Source organism: Corvus hawaiiensis, chromosome 11 (genome assembly GCF_020740725.1).
Source record: "Corvus hawaiiensis isolate bCorHaw1 chromosome 11, bCorHaw1.pri.cur, whole genome shotgun sequence".
In the NCBI taxonomy this organism is placed as follows: Eukaryota; Metazoa; Chordata; class Aves; order Passeriformes; family Corvidae; genus Corvus; species Corvus hawaiiensis.
Genome location: NC_063223.1, coordinates 18,247,123 through 18,266,326, shown reverse-complemented (window position 1 = coordinate 18,266,326; position 19,204 = coordinate 18,247,123). Strand labels below are relative to the sequence as shown.

Genomic DNA, 19,204 nt, shown 5'->3' with positions numbered 1-19,204 from the left:
GCTGCCATGGCACAGAGGGCAGATGCCAGGGAATGGTTGAGGACTGGCAACATCTGGGGGTGAGTGACATGTCTAACAGCCACCCCCAGCAGCCCTGTGCCCAGGGCTCTTCACGGAGACAAGGTATTCTCCAAGGAAAGGGAATCTGTTATAATCCCAGGATATTGCTCCCTGCACCTTCTACAGGCTGGGGCTCCCTGTCTGGGGTTTTGCCCATCCTTGTCCAGGGAAGCACATTGATGGATGTGGATGTGCTGAAGCAGTAATGCCACCTTCCCGCAGGGGACACGGTGGCGTGGCTCTTACCCCGACACTCCCGGCCATAGTGGTTGGCACAGCACTGTGGGACCCATTGGCTGGAAACGCAGCTCCTCCTGCAGCCTCGTCTCAGAGGCCCCCTGGAAGAGAAGTGTCTCCTGAAGGGGTCCCACGGGGACTGTGGCCACACTGGCCGCAGCATGGAGTTGCGGTGGAACAGGAACGTGTTCCTCAGCAGGTGGTTTCCGTAATAGTAGCAGCGCCTGGTTTCCCCCTGTGAGCAAACAGGCAAAACACAGAGTTCGCCACACTGGTCACTGACAACTCACCTGGATGTTTCCTGTGCCACTTATTCAGTTTTATGACAAGTAACAGAGGCTTCCTAACATGTGCTGGGGCTGGTGACAAAGGAGCCCCAGAGAAACCTCAGGGTCACGCCAGAAGCCTGCAGTGAGAGGTACAGCCACTGCCTCCCAAGGCTGCTCACCATGGGATCACTGATCCACTCCCAAACTGAGCTCTTTGGCAGTAAAGCACCCAAAGCCACCCGCACTGCTCCTGGAGGGACCCCTGTGCCACTGTCACCCACATAGGGCTGACCAAGCAAAGACCACTGGACCCCATATTTTTCAACCCAGCTCCTGCATGGCTTGGGTCAAGGCATGGACAGTGTGACTGAGCTGAGGGCTTGCCACATGCAGGTGGGCCTTCATTTTTCTATTAAAACATGAGGAGCACGTGGGTGTTGTCATCAGTCCCCTAACAGGCCCCCCTGGTGACAAAGCTGTGAGATTTACCCGTTGAACAGAGCCAGCAGGGCAGGGTGGCTCGAAGCCACAGAGTCCGCAGTTCTCTGTAGATGCCTGTGGAGGGGAGAAAGAAACCTCACAACAACTCAATATGTGCTGCTGCCTCTCTTGGCTGCTCAGAGCTTTGCCAAGGAAGAGCAGCAAGCCCTCCCAACATCCCTCTTCCTAGGCACGGGGCTGCATGGGTGGCCCAAGATCCTCATTCACCTCATCACAAGTGCTTACCTGCAGCTCAACAAAGGTGAACTCATCACACCGAGATCCCAGATCAGGTGGCTCCAACAGTCTATCAATGCCATGAGCAATGCCCCCATTGAACTCTATGTGCCTCTGGGTGATGGTGGCATCGCCGTTCCCCACCACAATCTCCCCCTAACAGAGGAAGAAAGGAACTTGTGATTCTGGTACATCCTACATCCAGGCTGTACCACTCAAAAGTTGCCCAGTTTTGGCTGCCATGGCTTCTTAATCAGCCCAAGAACTCCAAAATCTCTGTGCACACATCCTTGACCACCGTTTCCACTTAACACTTTTCACAGCCACCTCTCCTAAGGATAGCCTCTGTCCATGCAGCATGTGCTCTGTAAAGATTGTGGCACCACGAGGTTGTGCATGTGCAGGTACCACACACCTCTGCACTTCCCTGCCAGCTGGCCACACCTTGTAGCCAGGAGAATGGGGTGTCCCAGCCTGCAATCAGCCCAACTCTGTGTTCACTCCCTGCCAGAAGCACCAGTCGCCCCGTGGCCATGCCCAGGAACACTTGCTCTATGGGAAGTCAAGCCTGGAATCATCAACACTCACCACGTGGGCTTTGCTGCAGCTGAATGAGATGGTGGAGCCGTGCATGGTCCGTATGGTTTTGACTTGGGGCACGTTACCAGCAACAATCTAAGAGGGAAAAAAAAGAATGAGAAGGAGAGACTGGCAAAACTGGCAGTTCATGTTAACAGATGGTGAGGACAGGGGTCAGTGGCCAGCTTCAGAGGGGTGTGATGTGGCAGTCCCTGAAGCTGATGTGGGTGGCACAGCAGAGCTGTGCTGGGTTAGTCTCAGATTCCTGCAAAGTGGGAGGCCAGTGTGAAAACACAGGCCCTGGCTCTGCTCAGCTGGACTCTCCCCTTGTTCATACCCCTGTACATAAGGGCCTGTTTGTGAGCCTCGCAGCTCCCCAGAAGCTGCTGACAGAAGGTTTCAGCTCAGCCACCGGAGTGATGCTGTAGTTGCCTCAAATGCTCAAACATCTTTGTGTCTTCTCAAGACAGCTGACATGCTGTGTGTTCCATGGCAGCAAAGTATTTGGCAAGGTCACTCTGACACAGTCATAGCAGGCTTTGGAAGCTACATGCCTGTGTGCCATCACATGTACCTTTGTGTCCCTGATCATGTGTGCCTTGAGGAAGGAGGCCAGCACGTCCCGGTGCTCTCTGCGGTACAGAAACTTCTGCCGGCTCTCCGGGAGGGCGCTGAACGCGGCGTCCGTGGGCCAGAACAGCGTGAAGGGTCTGTGCACGGGGTCACCGAGCAGCGGCAGCAGCTCCGCATCCTGCCCGGGAGCACAGGGACACAAAGGGAAAGCCCCGAGCCCACACTGACCGTGCACAGGCACACAGCACCTCCCCCAGAACAGCAGGGGCAGGGGCTCACCTGCAGCAGCTTGCTGTAGATGGTGTAGCCAAAGGCCTCGGCCACGTCTGTGATGTTCTGCTGCAGAGGGAGGAAAGCAAACAACTGACACAAAGGGTTCCCCATCCAGGACCAGCAATGCACGGAAGAAACCAGACAGGCAACAACTGCAGGAGCTAAACGTAACAAATCAACACCATCATGCTGTTGATTTGGCCTGGAAAGGGCTGGCATTCAGCAGCCACTACTTTTCTGATTCATCCTGGATAGACACTGCTATGGCAGGAGCTGGGATGAATTCCAGCACTCCGTTGTGCTGCACAGAAAATGTGTTATATTCTGTAAAATGCAGGATGTACAAGCCCCTGTTGCTTGCTTAAGTAGTCACAGAGAGGCATTGGCAAACTCATGCTGCAACCTGCTCTGTGCTGGAAAAGGAGTCTGATGGTTGGCATGGGACATGATCCTCCTGCCTACATCCAGAACTGTTGTTCCCTAGTGATGGATAAGGCTCCTTATGTTCCAAATATGGCTATGCCACAAATGCTGTCACCTTCACAAGCCAAATCTGTGGCCTCAGACAACCCCTAAGCAGTCAGGAACAGGGAGGAAGAGCAGCTCAGGCAGCCTTGGGCTGAGGCAGCACTGCTGGGAGAGAGATCCTGTCCCTGAGCTCAGCACAGCCCTGACGCCAGGGCACAGCTCCAGCCTTACCCGTGAGAGCTTTGAGGAGATGTTATGGCCCACCAGGTCACTGGGGATGAGGATCTTGCTGATGAAGTGAATGACCCCATTCACACCCACAATGTCACTCGTGACCACTTTGGCTTCCTCGTTGAGAGTGATGCTATTCTGCGAGAGAGGGGACCTGCTGAGGCCTGCACAGCCGCAGCACTGCCCCGGCAGTGTCTGTGGGCCCAGGCAAGTCACTTGCCACAACCACAGTGCCTTCAAATGACAGAAAAAGTGACATCCTGACAAGTGGGACAGCAAAGGGAATTACCTCATTCACTGTGATCTTTATTTTGTGGCCAGATAAAGATGTAAGGGACTCCTGGCCTTCCAGGTCACTGGAGAGCAATTTCTGGCAGCCCACCATGTGGTAGCGAAGCAGGTCCCGGAGGAGACCTCTGCTCTTCCACTCCTGAAACTACAGACAGAAAAAAGGAGGGAGGTCACACTAGGACACTTTGCCTTGCACACAGGGCCCCCAGCCCCAATGAGGAAGACCTGGATTGCCTGAGTTCCCTCTGACTCATCCCTGCAGGGAAGCAAGTCCTCCCAAAACACACTGAAAGCACAAAACCATTTGAGAGCTTTGGGAAATTTCAACCAGCTTGACTAGTCAGTGATGGGGTTAGGATATTCCATTACATTGACACCAAAAAGCTGCCATTCTCTTATTCCTGATGAGGAGGAAGAGGTCTGTCACAGACGCATGGAAGCCTTGCTGTTACCAGCCCCACAGGCACCAAAGCCACTACACATCACTGATATGGCATGGTGCATCTGAGGCCCACAAGACATCATCTCCAACAAGGGTCTCCTTACAAGAGGAGCCATGTCCACCCCTGTCCAGGTTGTCTCCTCAGTGAGATGCCTCCAAACTTCTGCTTTTACACTGATGGAGAACAGGGGATGCCTTTAACTCTCCATGGTGCAGCCCCTTCGCTTTGATTCACTGGGCAGAACAGTCCCAGAGGTGACACTGCCCTGACTGCAGCTGTCAAACACCTGACAGAGCTTGGGATGGGAGGGCACTTACCACTGTGGTGTTTCCTATGAAATCTGTCTGTGGGACGAAGACAGTGAAAGGCCCTGCCCCACTGAGTTCTTTGATGCTTTCTGCCTGTGTTAGAAGAACATTTGTGGGAAGGGAAGTAGAAAACATTGTTCCAGTTAGCAAGACTCTTTGCAGAAAGCCCTAGGTGTGATTTACTACCCAGACACAAGGACAAAGCTGTCACCAACCTGTATCATCCTAAAGAACATGGATGCATCTGGAATCCTTCCGAGCTCCTTAAACAAAGGGAATCAGCTGGTGTTAGCAGGGTCCTTTCCACTTGCTCCTCACCAACCAGCACAGTGACTGGCTCCTTCCACTCCAGGTCAGTCTCCCACCCCAAAGAGACACCAGTTCTCCTGACATACCACAGTAATCTTCCCTCCCTCCCTCACCAGCTCTGCAAGCACAGATGACAGGGATGTTGCAGTGAGCTCTGCCTGCACCATTCACAAGTGCTGCAGGATGGAGTGGACAGAAGATGGAAGCTGGCTGATCCTGCAGCACCTGTCTCATAGGTAACTGCCCCTGTGCTCATGGGACATCTCGAGTGCTTCACAAAATCTCTGCTTTAACCTCACTGCTGCCACTGCCAGCTGTGGGATGCTGCCCAAAGGGCAGACATACCCTGGCAAGGCAAACACCCTCTCCTCACCACCTTGACTTTCTGTAAGAGCAGAGGCACAGGCAGTCCATCTCTTTTCTTGTGACTCTGCTGTGGGCATGAGCTTTTCTTTGCCACTGCCTGAAGAGGTCACCAGCTTGCCCAAGGACAGCCATTGTATGGGCAAGAGAACTGGACACAGACTGCTGCCCTTGGGTCCCAAGTCGTGGCATGGCCACAGGAGACACCTGCCCTCATCCCACCGGGCAGAAGTGAGTTGCCTTGGGAAAAAACAAGATCACTGCTATTTGTTTATGACATGAAGCAAGCAGTCCCCTGGAGGTATGGCCAACATTGCTGACAGGAGTAGAGTTCCCAGCATGGCTCCCTTTGGAGCAAAGTGACTTTGCCATGATTCTCTCCCACAGCTGGCACACCAAATACACCTATGATTTACAGAGAGTTTGCTCAAAGCACCTGTCTCCTCTCCTATACCACACATGTATCGATGTGACACCAAGATCTGCTCACCCTCTGGAGAGGGGGGAGTGGTTTGCCGCAGGACAGGGGACATGAACACAGAAGGTGCAGCACATGCCTCTCACCTGATGCACTTTGCCACGGCAGGTGAAGCCATCTCCAACACTGTGCCAGGAGCAGGAGCAGTTGCGAGTGCCAGGGCCCGTGTACTTGCAGAACCCAAAGGGACTGCAGCCTCCATTGTTCTGGCAGAGAAAGCAAAAGGCTTCTTGGAGGGGCTTCTCCAACCACCTGAACTGCTGCTTGCATGTGGGAGCTGCAAACTACATCCAGCCCAGTGAAAGGAAACCATCCCTCCCCACTGTTTAGTGCCTTACAATAAACCTCACCCAAATTCTCAAGGGCTTCCCAGCACCAAATCCTCCCATGAAATAAGACTTTCCCACCTCACTTTGGAACACAGTGATGACAAAGCCCATGATTCAGAGGGACAGTTTGACATGGCAGCGATGCCGTGAGCACAGAACCCTTTGAAGCTTTTGCGCACATCCCGCATGAAACGGACACAAAGGAAAAAGCCCACGTGCCTCCAACCCTATGGCCCTCTTTCCACCCTGAAGGAATGCTGGGTGACTGACATAATTGCAGGTGACTGCAGGAGGCAATGGAAACCAAACACACAAGGAAATCCTTCAGTGTGTGGAAAGGCAAGACCTCAGCTGCAACCAACCAGGTTAGTGCTGTTCTTGCTGTTAACTCCTGGGAGAAAGGAACACTTCCAGGCTGTGGTCTTCACCTCTGGAAGCAGCAAAATGCAGACATACCTGTTCACACAAGTTGATGGGGTTGCACTGGCTCACACCATCCCCACTGTAACCAGGCAGGCAGTTGCAGGCGACCTGGAGAGAGAACAGACCCTTGGGCTCAAACTTGGACCCACAAGGGCTGCCCTGGACCGAAGGCATGTGGTGTAGCACCCATTGCTGCCTCCATGAATAACCAAGCTTGTGTCCACAACAAATATAACCCGAGATTGCCTTCAGCCTCTGGCCAGCAAAGCCATCTGCTCTCATGGAAACGGCAATGTTTTCATGCTCTTGCCAGGCAACTTCTCTACATGGAAGGGAGTAAGCACAAAGCAGGGCTCTGCAATGAACAGGACTGTCTCTAAGAGGATTACACAGCTGTGACAACTTCCAGAATAATGTCGTCCTGATGGCCACCCTACACACTCACCTTCTTTGGGCCTGTTTTGATGCACTCTGCATTGGTGTGGCAGCCCCCATTGCTTTCGAGACAGAGATCAATTTCTGCAGCAAAACAATAAGGCCAAGTTATTGCTGAGGACTGCTCAAGGCAGCTGGGAACTGGTGATCCAAAGAGGTATTGGGAAAGCAACGGGGAGAATTTTTCCAGCTTGGGGAACATTTTCCTGGGAAATTGTCTTTTGATAGCAAAGGAATAATGTGCAACTGCAAATTTACTCCTGACACATGTGGGTCTCTGAGCTGTGATAAATCTGCCCACAGAAAATTCCAAGCCTGTCTGGGTGTGCTTTAAAGAATATGAGAGGACTGGATTCTCCCTAGCTCCATCTTCACCTCAGAGCACCACTGTGGGAGACTGCCCTCACCCTCTGTCTCTGGGCCTCTCCATGACATGCATCAGAGCAAGAAACCTTGCAGGGATCTTTTGGTTTGAGACCAAAACACTGGTGTTTTAGTCTGAAACTCCCCTTAGTATTGATGCTGCCTCTCTGTCACCCCCAAAACACATCCTGAGCACTCACCCATGCAGAGTGTCCCATCACCAGCGTAGCCTTCCTTGCAAACACAGGTTCTCTCTCCTGGGGACACTTTGGTGCACACAGCGTGCACGGAGCAGCCACCGTGGTCAATAGTGCAGGGATCTATTTCTGTGACCACAAACAAGAAGAGCAGAATCAGCTCAGAGCACCTAGGAATGATCAACTGTGCCAGAATGATCATCTATCTTAAAAAAATCACAACATCTTGTTAAAATCCCTTTGTTTCCCGATGAAACTTTTGGTTCTTTAAGGGCTTGGGGCCTCATCCAGACCTGAGAGAGGCCAGTTCAAGTAAATAAGCTGCTAAGCTGCTTTTTTTCCTCCGTATTCACCTTCCAAGAAGGGCAATACTGAAAATAAATTGGAATGTCTACCAGTGTTTTGACTGTTACAATTTTATTGCTTGTTTTTCCCTCGTCTGTTTGCTTTTGACATAGACAAGGCTTGTAATGTAGCTCTGGTGCAGTATCCTGAAATCCCACCTCATTTTGGCTCTACTGCTGCACTATTACCTGGCTTTGGCATGGCCAGCAAATAGAAGAATCACAAAGTTCTAGGGAATTGAAATTCTCATATTCCAAGGATTCATGGCCAAAACTGTAACAACTTTGCCACCAATACTGTGATATTAGAATGAGTACAACCCATTCATGTGCATCAGGCAATAAGAACTGCCCTCCTACACTTGCCTGCCTTTTTATCCCTCTCTTGCAGGCTTTAGCAACACCAAGAGCATCCTGTGTGAAGTTCTGGACTGGAAAACATCTCTACTAAGGCATGGCAGAGTTCACGGTGGATGTCTGAGAGCAAAAGGATTTGAGTGATCTTTGCTTTGGCAACTTCCTGCCATTTATTTCTCCTTGTCTTTGCTGGACATACCTGTGCAATGGGTCCCATTCCCTGTGTATCCAGCAGAGCAGAAGCAGGTAGGGAGGGAATCTGTGGAACTGTTGAGGCAGCTGAAACAAGACAGGCATAAACAATCACTGAACAACATCTCCTGATTTGCTTGGCTGGTGGGAAGCACTGTACAAATCTGGCGTATGCAAGAGACCACAATGACCACAGGAGGCACATTCCAGGTATTCCTTCACAGCTCCAAACACTCCTGGTGTCCAGCCCAGGTCTCCCACAGTGCACCCTCACCACACCCACGAGCTTCTGCAAGGTACAAGGGGGATGGCAGGGTCCTGGTTCCTAAAACAGGAGACCGGATAATGGATGGAGAAGGGAGCACAAGGGAGTCATTCCAGCCCTGTTTCATTCCTTGGCAGGGGCAGAAAGGGCTTGTAAATGGCTGGTTGATTTGTTACGTGAATAAGGCCAGGTTTGGACTACCTTGGAATCTCTGCTTTCTCCATCCACACATGCTGAAGAAACTCGGAATGGATTTATGCTCAGACAGACAAAATCCTTGGGGAGACTACACATGGCACAGCTCCAAAGAGAGTTCCCAGAAAGGAACTGACAATTATGTATCTTTAATGAGTAGGCACCTTCTCCCAGCCCTCTGCCAAGCCCTAAGCCAGAATCACCTCTGTGTGAAACACACACAAACACACATGGATGACTCTGCACTTACTTGGCCATTTGATGGCAAGTGTTATTGCATAAGTCAATCTTGATTCCTGCAAGAGAAAACACAAATATAACCTGGAATTTTCAACTGGGGCCATTTCTGCCATCTAGAGAAAAGGAGTCTGCAAACCAGGAGTGATGCTAACACTCTTGTCCTATGTGGCAGCAGGAAAATCTCATGGGATTTATGTTTTGGCACTTTGCCAAAAGTGAATTGGAGTGAATTTGATGTTCTCTGTCTGAGTAATGGTTCAATTTGATTTTATCTGTGATTTTATCTCCGCACTGGTAGGAATGAAACAAAGACTGTTAATGACTTGTTAATCCAGACATACAGAGCCATTTGGCTTTGGCCCTTTAGAAGCAAAAGATGAACTGCTTTCATGCTTGACATTTACACTAGAAAGGACACCTCTGCTTGATTTCTATTTCTAAATTCACAATAAAATCAATCTTGTGTGCAAACCTTTAAAACCCCAAGGTATTTAGAAGCTCAGGTTTCTCCTCACCCAAATGCTAATCAAAATCCCAAATCCATCTTCAATGTGTTACTTTGACACACAATGACAGATGTATTGAACACTGCAGACCACGGCCTGAGCTCACCTGAGTGAATGGATCTGTGAGCAGAAAAAGCAGCTCAGCAAACACACTGGGGCCTTTTGAAAATTCAAATCAAGCCCTGCCACATTCTTAGGCAAGCAACAGGAGTCATGGTCAACCCAATGTGGCTGGAAGCTCCCATCTCTCTCACAGAGCAAGGGGCTGTTTTTGAGGTGCCTCTAATCTCAGCAGAGGTAGAAGCAGTGATAGGCTTTTCCTGATTTACCAAAATTACTCGAGGGCTCATGTGCTGTTGGGGAAGTCCCAGCAAATGCAGCCTGTGTGCAGGAATGAGTGAGCAAAGCCTGAAAAGGTTTCGGGGGAATGCAGAGTACATGTGATCCTGTGGTCAGAGCAGACAGAGCTCTCTGGCAGCTCAAGAGGATCACTCAGATTACACCAGAGGCCCCTTCACACTCACGTACTTTCTTGGCAGGTAGGGCCCGTCCAGCCCGGGAAGCACTCGCAGCTCCCGTCCCCTCGCAGTCCATCGTTACAAATGCCGTTGTCACAGGCACATTCTGCAGGGGAGATACAAACACCACTGCCAAACCAGCCAGGTCTCAGCAGAGTCTTGCTGCCATTTCACTGGCTGCTCTTTTCCTAATCCAACACATCAAACTGTCATCAAGAAAATGTCACAAGAGTATCAAAAGAAAATGTCACAGGAGTATCAGGTCTTGATCCCTCACTGCCAGGCCAGAAGGCCCAGGAACAGACCACCTGCTTCTACTTGCTGTAGTTTGGGTGGCAGCAGGATGGGCAGCATATGCTTGGTTTGAGGATGCAAAATGGGGCCACTCCTCTGGCTGGCCACAAGTGCTCACTCCTGCTGTCTCTCTCTGAGAGATCTGGGAGCCATTTGCCTGTCCCAGAGTCTTGGGACATTTCTGCCCTCCCACCACTCCTCCTGAGAGCTGAGATGTGGCCACTTTTCTGCCCTTGCACGCAGTTTGGTAGAGCCAAGCTGCCATAGCCATCGGTGTCACCTGATTTGCAGTCGGCTCCGTATCGTCCCACTTCACACATCTCACAGGCAGTGCCATGGAAACCCTCCAGGCATCGGCACTCCCCACTGCCCTGGATGCCATCCTGGCATTCCCCGTTCCCGGAGCACCACTGGCCTGGCTTCCCAGGGCACATCTCGCACATGTGGCCGTAGTAGCCGGGGCAGCAGACGGACCTCTGGAAAACCAACAAGAACAAGCTGGGGTGAGCCATCCTGTGCAGCACAGACAAGGTACAGCTTTGTTGTGGGAGCTGCTCGATACCTCTCTCTATGTGATAGCCATAATTTCTGACAACACGTGGAAGGAACAGGCAGGATGGCGTGAACACCCTGAAATGGGGTGCTCTGTTGCCCAGAGCTTCATGTAAAGGTCTGCACTGCCCTTGAGAAACACTGGACCTTTGGTGAGTAACTCAAATGTTCAGTCCTGAGCCTCTCCAGCCTATGTCCTGCCTGTGTCCTCAGTATATCTCTCTGCTGGGCAGAGAGAGGCTCCACCAGGAGGTGATTTAGTTCCAAAGCCTGATTTAACTGCTCTCACTTCTTTCAGCGTCTAGCCACGGAGGGAGGAAATCATGATGGGAGCAAGTTGGACAGTACAGATGATGAGAAACAGCATCTAATGAAGTGCTGCAAAAGTGCCAAATGAAGCACAAGTGCTGACTGAAACTCTCTATGTGAGCACAGCAAGTCTAATTCCCTCTCTCCCTTTTCAATTTCCCATTCCCACTAAACTTTCCAAGTGATGCTGCAACACCTGTAAGACCTCAAATTCACACAAGTCTTTCTTTTACCATTTTCTCTTTAAGCGTTTTCTTCCAGCAACCCATTTTCACAAAACTGGTAGAGGCCATAACACACACGACATGAGGTGTGAGACCTTGTGCTCCTCCCTTTGGTTGGGCTCCAATGAGTCATCAGTTATTCAGGAAGGCACATGCACAAGCAGAATACCATCATTCATGCCTCATTTCCTTAGGAAACCAGACTGCAAACATTCAACTCCTTCTCTTCCTCTGCAGGACAAAACCCAGAGCAACAATACCAAAGCAGCAGATCCCAATCCATCACTGTGCAGACATTTCTGCAGATTTTGGTTTTGTTCCAGTGCCCTCCACCTCCAGGATGGAGAGCGATTCCCAGACGAGCCCAGCCTCAGCTACGCAAAGGCACAAATGCAGCCAGGACTTCAGCACAGCTTGCACTTCCATGGCTGTGTTTCTGACACCCATCTTGCTTTTGCCAAAATGAATCTGAGGCAAATGCTTTTCTCACCAGAGAAACTTTTGCACAGGTGAAATGGCAGCCAAGTATTCTTGTACCCGCAGAGCGCAAATCACAGTGAGCCATATTTCTACTCCCAGGAGGTTCCTGAGGATATAATTGGCATAGACACAAACAGGAGATATTACAATATTTAGACAAACAAAGTACATTTCGGTGCATATAGCAGTGTTCTTGCTTTGTATCTGACAGGAATAGCCCTAAAAATGGGAACTATCCAGAGCTGAGACCAATGAGGCATCTCTGGATGCAAGGTCACCACACAGAGTCTATTTGTTACCTGCCAAACCCATGGTACACATTAGTCTGAATACTGAGAGAAAAAGAATTAGGAACTTTTGGGCATAGGGTAAAGCAGCGAGGCCTAAGAAGCCAGATGTAGCTGCTAGGCAATTTACAGGCAGCATGGAAATGAAGTGCTTAGTTATTTTCCTCTCTGGAAATGTTTGTCACTCACTAACATACAAGCCATAGGCACAACCAGCCCATCTGTGTGAATAAATCAATGGTCCAAGCAGGGAAATTGCTACAGGCATCCCTAAACTGGCTTTCCTTGATGATAATGTCAAGAGTAAAAAATAAATTAAAATAAGACATCTCTTCTTCCCTGTTAAGTGGGGAAAGTAAAGGGCTCCTGAAATTCAGGCAAAGCCTGGAGCCAGCTCTGGATGGAGCTTTGTGATTCATGTCCATGTTTTTCCTGTGTAACCCTTCCTTGGTTTCTGCTTTTTCTTGCAAACCTTGGCAATGGCTGAGCCACAGAGGACTCAAGGGCACATTTTTTCAGGTATCAAGGTGACACCTATAGAGCAATGAAAGGACCTCAAATCATTATCTGCAACCAGTCTGTGAGCTGTCACATGAATCCAAGACTCACCACAAGAACTGATCCAGAAGGACACTTGATCCCCTTCTCACACTTGCCGCACCTTGACTAGGGCACAGAGAACAGGACAAGTCACAAGAGTGCCCTCTACTCACATCACACCAAGACACCAATCTTGAATTACAAGTGCTGCTCTACAGGCTGCTGGCTGGGACAAAGATGTTGTTATCTCTGTGGCTTAAAACACCAAAAGAAGAGATCAAATGCTACACCTTTCCTGAGTCTCAGGGATTTTTGTAGCCCTGGCATTCCTTCAAACAAGGCTGCAAATACTTTTTTTCCTGATCTGTAGCAGGCAGACTTACCTCAGTCTGACCTTGCAATCTTCAGGTTTAAGTGGCTCAATTGCCATGAGCTACCAGGTAAGTGCAAGCTGGACTTTAGCCATGACTCCCAGGGAGATCAGACAGCATTTTCTAGGGGAGCTTGTGGTCATGGAATGCAGGAATTGGGCTGGATTTTCCTTCCACAGCTGAGTATCTGGGAGTCCCTGCACTAGCCAGCCCCACGGCTGGCACTGTGAGAGAGGCTCAGCAAGGGAACTGAATATGATCTGCACAAGAGCTGCATTAGATGTACAGAATCTCCAGGTAGGAGGTGCCAAATCTTCACGATGCCCCATTTCATGAGGTTCATCTGGGGTTACACCACAAGCTACTGCCTCATCCATGAGGAAAGCCAAGGTAGGTTGGCTGTTATCCATCAGCTTGGTTCAGCAGGTGGAGGAACCCTGTGAAATGGTGTCAGCTCCTTGGTCATCACCATTACCTTTAGTATGGTGGTGGTATTGGCAGTGCAGCGATTCTTCTGGATCTGCAGCACCTGGGACACCCCGATCAGGATGCCATTCTTTGTCTCGAAGGATTTTCCATCCAAAGGAATATTGTTGACAAACTTCTGCAAAGCAGAAGAAAACAGCTGAGATGATAACCATCAATTCCCTTTGCATGGATTGCTTGGCAGCTGCCAGATAGTCACATCAGTAAACTTGTGAAGGTGTGCAAAAGAGAAGTGGGAGTATTGAGTCAGCACCCTTAGAAAGTGATAGGTCAAGCCAGACCCTCAGATGGCAGAACAGTCTGCCTCCCTTACCTGGGTGTTGTTTTGGTAAAACATTAGCCAATAGGAGAGGCCTAACATGCTGTTCTTATGAATTCCACTTCTCAAGTCCGCGGGCAAGAGCTTCTCTCCCAGTACAATGTGGTACTGCACTGTTTCATTGTCCTAAATCCACAAAAATACAAATGTTAGGAGCCTTTTCACTTCCTAGAATACAATTCAGTCAGAGGTATGGCATAAGAAGTGCTCCTAAGAACCTGTAATGGCTAATTAACCCCACAGAGCCTAGTAACTCTCTATCACAGGTGACTGATCACACTTGATGATTCTGATACTTGATGAAGCCATTCGTGTTGTTTGGAGCCTTTCAGAAGTCTGAAAATTGCCACAGCCAGCCAGGAAGTGGAACATACTGTGCCATCTATCCACATACTAATTTACTCTGCACTTGGGGTCCAAATACTCTTTTCAGATCCCACTGCAACAACCAAGAAAACCTCTCATTTCTCTGCCATATTTCTGCCAGCTTTTAGCATCAGATATTCATCTCCTCTCCATGCTGAAATCCCTGGAGCTTGTTTGGTATTTGGCAGTGTACATGCCCCTGCACTCACCACAATACACATTCAAACTGCATGCAAGCAGTGAGCTTACCAGCTGGGTCACATTGGCAGCATGGCAGTACTCCTCAATGGAATTATTTCCAGGAACAAAAATTGTGTATTGTTCAGAGGACTCAACTTTCCCAGTGAGCTGGTACTCCTAAAAAATGTCCAAACAGTAACATTAGCAATTACCCTTGGACTCATTAAAACCCAAACCACACATGAGATCAATTACAAAGGCAAGAGGAAATGCTTGAAAATGGGTTATACAACTTCTACTCAGCCACACACATCTGATTGCTTGCTCCTCATCCTGGCTGACATAAGAGCAGTTTCCCATCTATGAAAAAGCCTTCCCTTTCCTCTGGGTTTCTCTGCCTTGTACAGGGATGAGAGCACCTGCAGTAGACAGGTCATCTTCTACTGTAATACATGCCAGTGATGTAGAGATCTAACTGTAATTATATAACTCTTTGGCTGCTCAGAAGGGCTTTCCTAGAAGATCCCTCATGTAGGACACACATGATCTCCCTTCCTTACCAGGCAGTCCAAATTTAGGTCCCCCAGCACAGGGTAAGGTGGGCATTTGCTTAAAAGACAGTTCTGACAGTGACAGCTGGGCTCACCTCGACTGCTTACCTCTAGCAACTCCTTGAATGTGCTGAACGAGGCCACTGCGTTGAGCTGTTCCTGCAGACCTGGAGGGCTCGGTGGGATATCTCCTGGGGGTGGCAACAAAACCTGCAGAAGAAGTGGGTTCAGAGCAAAGCGCTGAGGGGAATCACACTGGACCCCTGCCCTGCTTCCAAGAAAGGCAATTAAAAGGCCTCATTTTACACAATCCTGCAATAGCCTGAACTCAGCTATCAGCCAAGAGAAGGGGAATTCTCCTCCCACTTGTCATGGAGACAAATGTTTTAAACACTGAACACTGCCGCACAGGAAACATCTGTCAGGACCTTGTGATAACCTCATATATTTTGCCTTTATATCCCTTCCTAACTGTCCAGACATGTATTCCTCCTTGGCCCTATCACAGAGGCTGCTACACAAAGCTGCTGCTACAACTGCAGCATTTCCCAGTGTCACATGTACTGACATACCTTACTGAGGACATGGATAATGCCATTGCTGGCAGGGATGTCACTGACAACTACACTTGCATTCTGGATGGTCAATACCTGCACAAGGACCAGAGGGAGAAGCAAAAGAATTAGGAAATGCCAAGCAAGTTCAAAACAAGTACATTGTTCATTCAAGCCTGCACGTGGTTAATCTGGGTACAGCTTTTGAAAGATGCCTGCATTTGAGGGCACCAGTGTCCCATCCAGGCTCCCCACTGGATACAGCAGCCCCTCAGCAGTTAAATTTGAGATTGTACATGAGCCTTATGTAAGAAACCCTTACACCACTCGTGGTGTTTATCTGCCATCTGGTCTGTGGGTTGAGAGTGGGTAATTCTGGCCTGTCGTACTTTCTGAGCTTTTCAGCAGTGAAGACACCTTCAAGGAAGTGGGCTCTGAGGGGAACAAAATCAGATAAAGAAAACATTAGGGAACTGTTGGTAATGACTGGGAGATAAGACCTTACCACCCAACATTCACATCTCTCACATGAAGTAGTTTAGCATGTGGTGAGAACAATGGAGAGAACTGTTCTGCTGCCATCTGACTGGGAAAATCTCCCTCTGCAAATACATGAAAAACAAACCCACTTCCCATGGTCTGTGATCTGTTTTGTTTTAAATGCCTACTTAATTTTTGCATGCTAGATATTTAAATTTGCTTCTATATTTATCTCAAGATATCTCCTTATTGGTCATGCACAAGAAAAAATCCATCTCATGGCTTTGTTGCTGTTGTTTGGCCCAGTAAAGCAAAGGCAGGAAGCTCCTAGTACCTGACTAAAAATGGCAGGGTGTAGGGGGTCAACCAGAAATCTTTGTCAGCATTGCTCAAGTTCTTGATAGCTGCCTCTGATGGCACCAGGACAGTGACATTGGTTCCTGCTGGGATGCTGAAGAGAGATTTCTGTTGTCCAAAGCACAAAAATGAACAAATAAGACACGCCATTGCCACATCTAGAGTGCAAAATACAGCCAACAGCCATCCCGCTCTTGCAGTCACGTGAAAGGGATGTGAAGGAGCACAGCACATGCTCAGCAGCACAGCAGGCTCTCCTGGGTTCTCCTGGGCACAGCAGTCAATGAATGCCACAGGTAGTTTAGCCAAAACAGCTGACATCTGATTGCCAAGGGAAAACCTGCTGCTTTAAGCTCTACTTTCCCAATTCAGTTTTCCTTCAAACACATTTAATCATATCCATGAATCCTTTTTGAAGCCCCAACATCAGTCCTGGGGGAGGGATCAAGATAATTGCTGGCAAAAGCAATGTATGCAGCAGGCCAGGTGAGCTAAAGCTCATTTAGAGGCTGTCCATCATAGTGTGTTTCTACAGGCTTGCTGCAGTCTGTGGAGGGTCTCGCTTAATTCCCACACCAAAGACAGGGAAGCAGCAATGAGAAAAGGAACAAACACACAGTGTAATGTCCCAAAGGATGTTCTTCTGAAAAACAGTGTTATAATGCCACCCCTTCTTTCCCTTCTGTGTTGTTTTTTGATGGCCAGGAGTTACAGATGGTACAACCATGAAAATTAAGTGTAACACAGCCCCAGCTTCCTCCTGTGAGAGAAACAAAGCCCCCAAAACACACTCATGACCCTCATTCTACCACAAACTCCACAGCTTTTCTACATGCCTGCTCTGGAGCCATTTCTACATTGCTTTGTTTTGTTTTCTCTGAAGATAAATGGAGTTGCATGTCCTTTAACAGACTCACTCACAGAACTTACATGTGTGGGTGTCCCATGGTTTCTCTTACCTTAATCCAGTTGTAGAAGCCTGCAAAGTGGGAATTCCTGGCCAGCTCCTTTCAAATAGAAACAACAGAAGAGTTACCTCTGCTGAGCACAGGGTACAGGGCTGGGGGACTCAGGGTGCAGGAAAGGAGCCCTTTGCAATATCAAATCTGCAACGACGACTTAGACATTCTTCTCACTTCACAACCGTTACAGGCACCATGCATTGTGAGGAGAGATGGGCATTTCAAAAGCAAACTTCACCCATTAAAAAATATATATTCCCAAATAAACAAACTCTTTTCAACTAATTTGCAATAAGTTAATGTGTATCAGGGACAAAAGATTGAATCCAAAATGGCCTTTGATATTTCTAATGACAGAAAACAGGCCTGACAGCTCTGACCTGAAAAACTTTCTGAACAACAAAGAAAAGGTGACTTATTGCACAGGACAGGTGCTCCCTGCACAGGGGTGAAGCAGCTTAGAAATCATGGTTTCACTGGCAGTAATTAGTCTTGGCATTGCTTCTGTCCCTGTGGCCTTGGAATACAATTGTGCTTCAGGCTGATGCTGGGAGAAGGAGTCAACTCAGGTAACAGAGAAAAGTAAAGTAAGAGCAGAGCCAGTTCTCTCCAGCCTCAAAAAGGCCTCAGACATTTGCCCTTCACTAACTTTTAGAATGTCCCCATAGCACATCATGCCATCTCCGATGTAGCCTTCAGAGCAAACACAGGATCTCTCTCCTCCACCAAGGGGTACACATGTAGCCTGAAAATACAAGGAAAGGAAGGAGAAATTAGAGAGCAAACACATGTTATGTAGTGTTATACCTATCTCAGAATTGAATTCTGGCCTTCCAAGGGCTGGGCTAGAGTAGCACACACAAACACCTTCCACCTGCTGCCTTTATGCACTGAGTGCTCCCCTCATGCAGCTGAGCCTAGGTGATTGCTTTGGTTGTGTGAACCCACAAAAATCAGAGGATCCATCTCTGGAGCACATCAGTGCAGGCCAGTAAGATGATATAACATAAACCCTTGTAATTCTCTCAATGCCATGGCTGCTGCAAAACCTGTCAGTAAGCAGGAGAACCTCCCCTGCCATGCCAGCCTTAGGACAGCTCTTTAGTTACTCACCAGGTCATGGCAGCCACCATTGTCCATGAGGCATGGGTTGATTGCATCACAACTGTGGCCATCGCCAGCATAACCCCTCTTGCAGACACACTTGCTCTGCAAGAAAGAGACATTTCAGTTTTATAGACTTAACAGAGCATCCTCATTTACTATTCAAAAAAGGCCTAAGGCAGCAAAACTTATCCTTAATTTATTTTCCCAGGTTTTCTTCCTGGTCCCTCAAGACCTGGAAATGTGGAGTTGTTTCCTTAGCAGAGCATCATCCTCTATCACAGCACACAAGCTGCCTGGTTACTCAAAACATTGATCTCTCACGTTGCTTGGCTGTGGGAGTCACTTGAAGATGGTGGTTTCCTCCTTTATTTCCAGGTTTTTAGGGAATAACACAGACTTCATGAATGGCAGAAAGAGGAGAGGAGTTGATTTCAAAGCTTTCTGCTTTCAAGATAACTAAGAGAGCACTTGCATATCGCACCTCACTAAGATCTGCTACAACTTTTGTACCTTTTTTTCAGCACATTGTGCAACTCTCCCCTGGCTCAGTGGGGAGAAGCAGCACCCTGACAAGTCCCCTCTCATGAGTGCCTTGCCTTCCTCTTATCTCAACATGCTTTACTCTGGGCCCAGCTCCCTCCACAGACTGTGTGAACAGGTGCACATGCTCTTCAATGCTGTGGTCTGGGGACAGGGGGATGCAGCAAGTGGTGCCTTAGATCAAGCTGTATTGCTGCACAAGCCCCCGAGTCGAGTAGCAGTCCTGAACACACCAGTGCATCTCACACACAAATGCATGCTCATGCTGCAGCTGGTGTTTCT

General features: G+C 48.9%; 1 protein-coding gene across 6 annotated transcripts in view; it reads right to left on the bottom strand.

The window, feature by feature from the left end:
- Positions 1–19,204, bottom strand: part of STAB1 (stabilin 1) — a 65,364-nt gene that overhangs the window by 13,048 nt on the left and 33,112 nt on the right. For all 6 annotated transcript variants that reach the window (XM_048315610.1, XM_048315612.1, XM_048315611.1 and 3 more), the window contains exons 27-56: positions 18,389–18,484; positions 17,925–18,020; positions 17,273–17,320; positions 16,291–16,421; positions 15,799–15,910; positions 15,495–15,572; positions 15,031–15,132; positions 14,441–14,548; positions 13,820–13,951; positions 13,496–13,624; positions 12,719–12,775; positions 11,833–11,928; positions 10,538–10,733; positions 9,974–10,069; positions 8,950–8,995; positions 8,247–8,326; positions 7,350–7,475; positions 6,797–6,870; positions 6,385–6,459; positions 5,686–5,805; positions 4,665–4,712; positions 4,459–4,542; positions 3,697–3,843; positions 3,408–3,545; positions 2,715–2,774; positions 2,437–2,613; positions 1,872–1,958; positions 1,293–1,439; positions 1,056–1,121; positions 307–532 (exon numbers count right to left, since the gene is read on the bottom strand). In XM_048315610.1, coding sequence (XP_048171567.1) covers positions 307–532; positions 1,056–1,121; positions 1,293–1,439; positions 1,872–1,958; positions 2,437–2,613; positions 2,715–2,774; positions 3,408–3,545; positions 3,697–3,843; positions 4,459–4,542; positions 4,665–4,712; positions 5,686–5,805; positions 6,385–6,459; positions 6,797–6,870; positions 7,350–7,475; positions 8,247–8,326; positions 8,950–8,995; positions 9,974–10,069; positions 10,538–10,733; positions 11,833–11,928; positions 12,719–12,775; positions 13,496–13,624; positions 13,820–13,951; positions 14,441–14,548; positions 15,031–15,132; positions 15,495–15,572; positions 15,799–15,910; positions 16,291–16,421; positions 17,273–17,320; positions 17,925–18,020; positions 18,389–18,484 — 3,178 coding nt within the window. The remainder of the gene's footprint in view (positions 1–306; positions 533–1,055; positions 1,122–1,292; positions 1,440–1,871; positions 1,959–2,436; positions 2,614–2,714; positions 2,775–3,407; positions 3,546–3,696; positions 3,844–4,458; positions 4,543–4,664; positions 4,713–5,685; positions 5,806–6,384; positions 6,460–6,796; positions 6,871–7,349; positions 7,476–8,246; positions 8,327–8,949; positions 8,996–9,973; positions 10,070–10,537; positions 10,734–11,832; positions 11,929–12,718; positions 12,776–13,495; positions 13,625–13,819; positions 13,952–14,440; positions 14,549–15,030; positions 15,133–15,494; positions 15,573–15,798; positions 15,911–16,290; positions 16,422–17,272; positions 17,321–17,924; positions 18,021–18,388; positions 18,485–19,204) is intronic.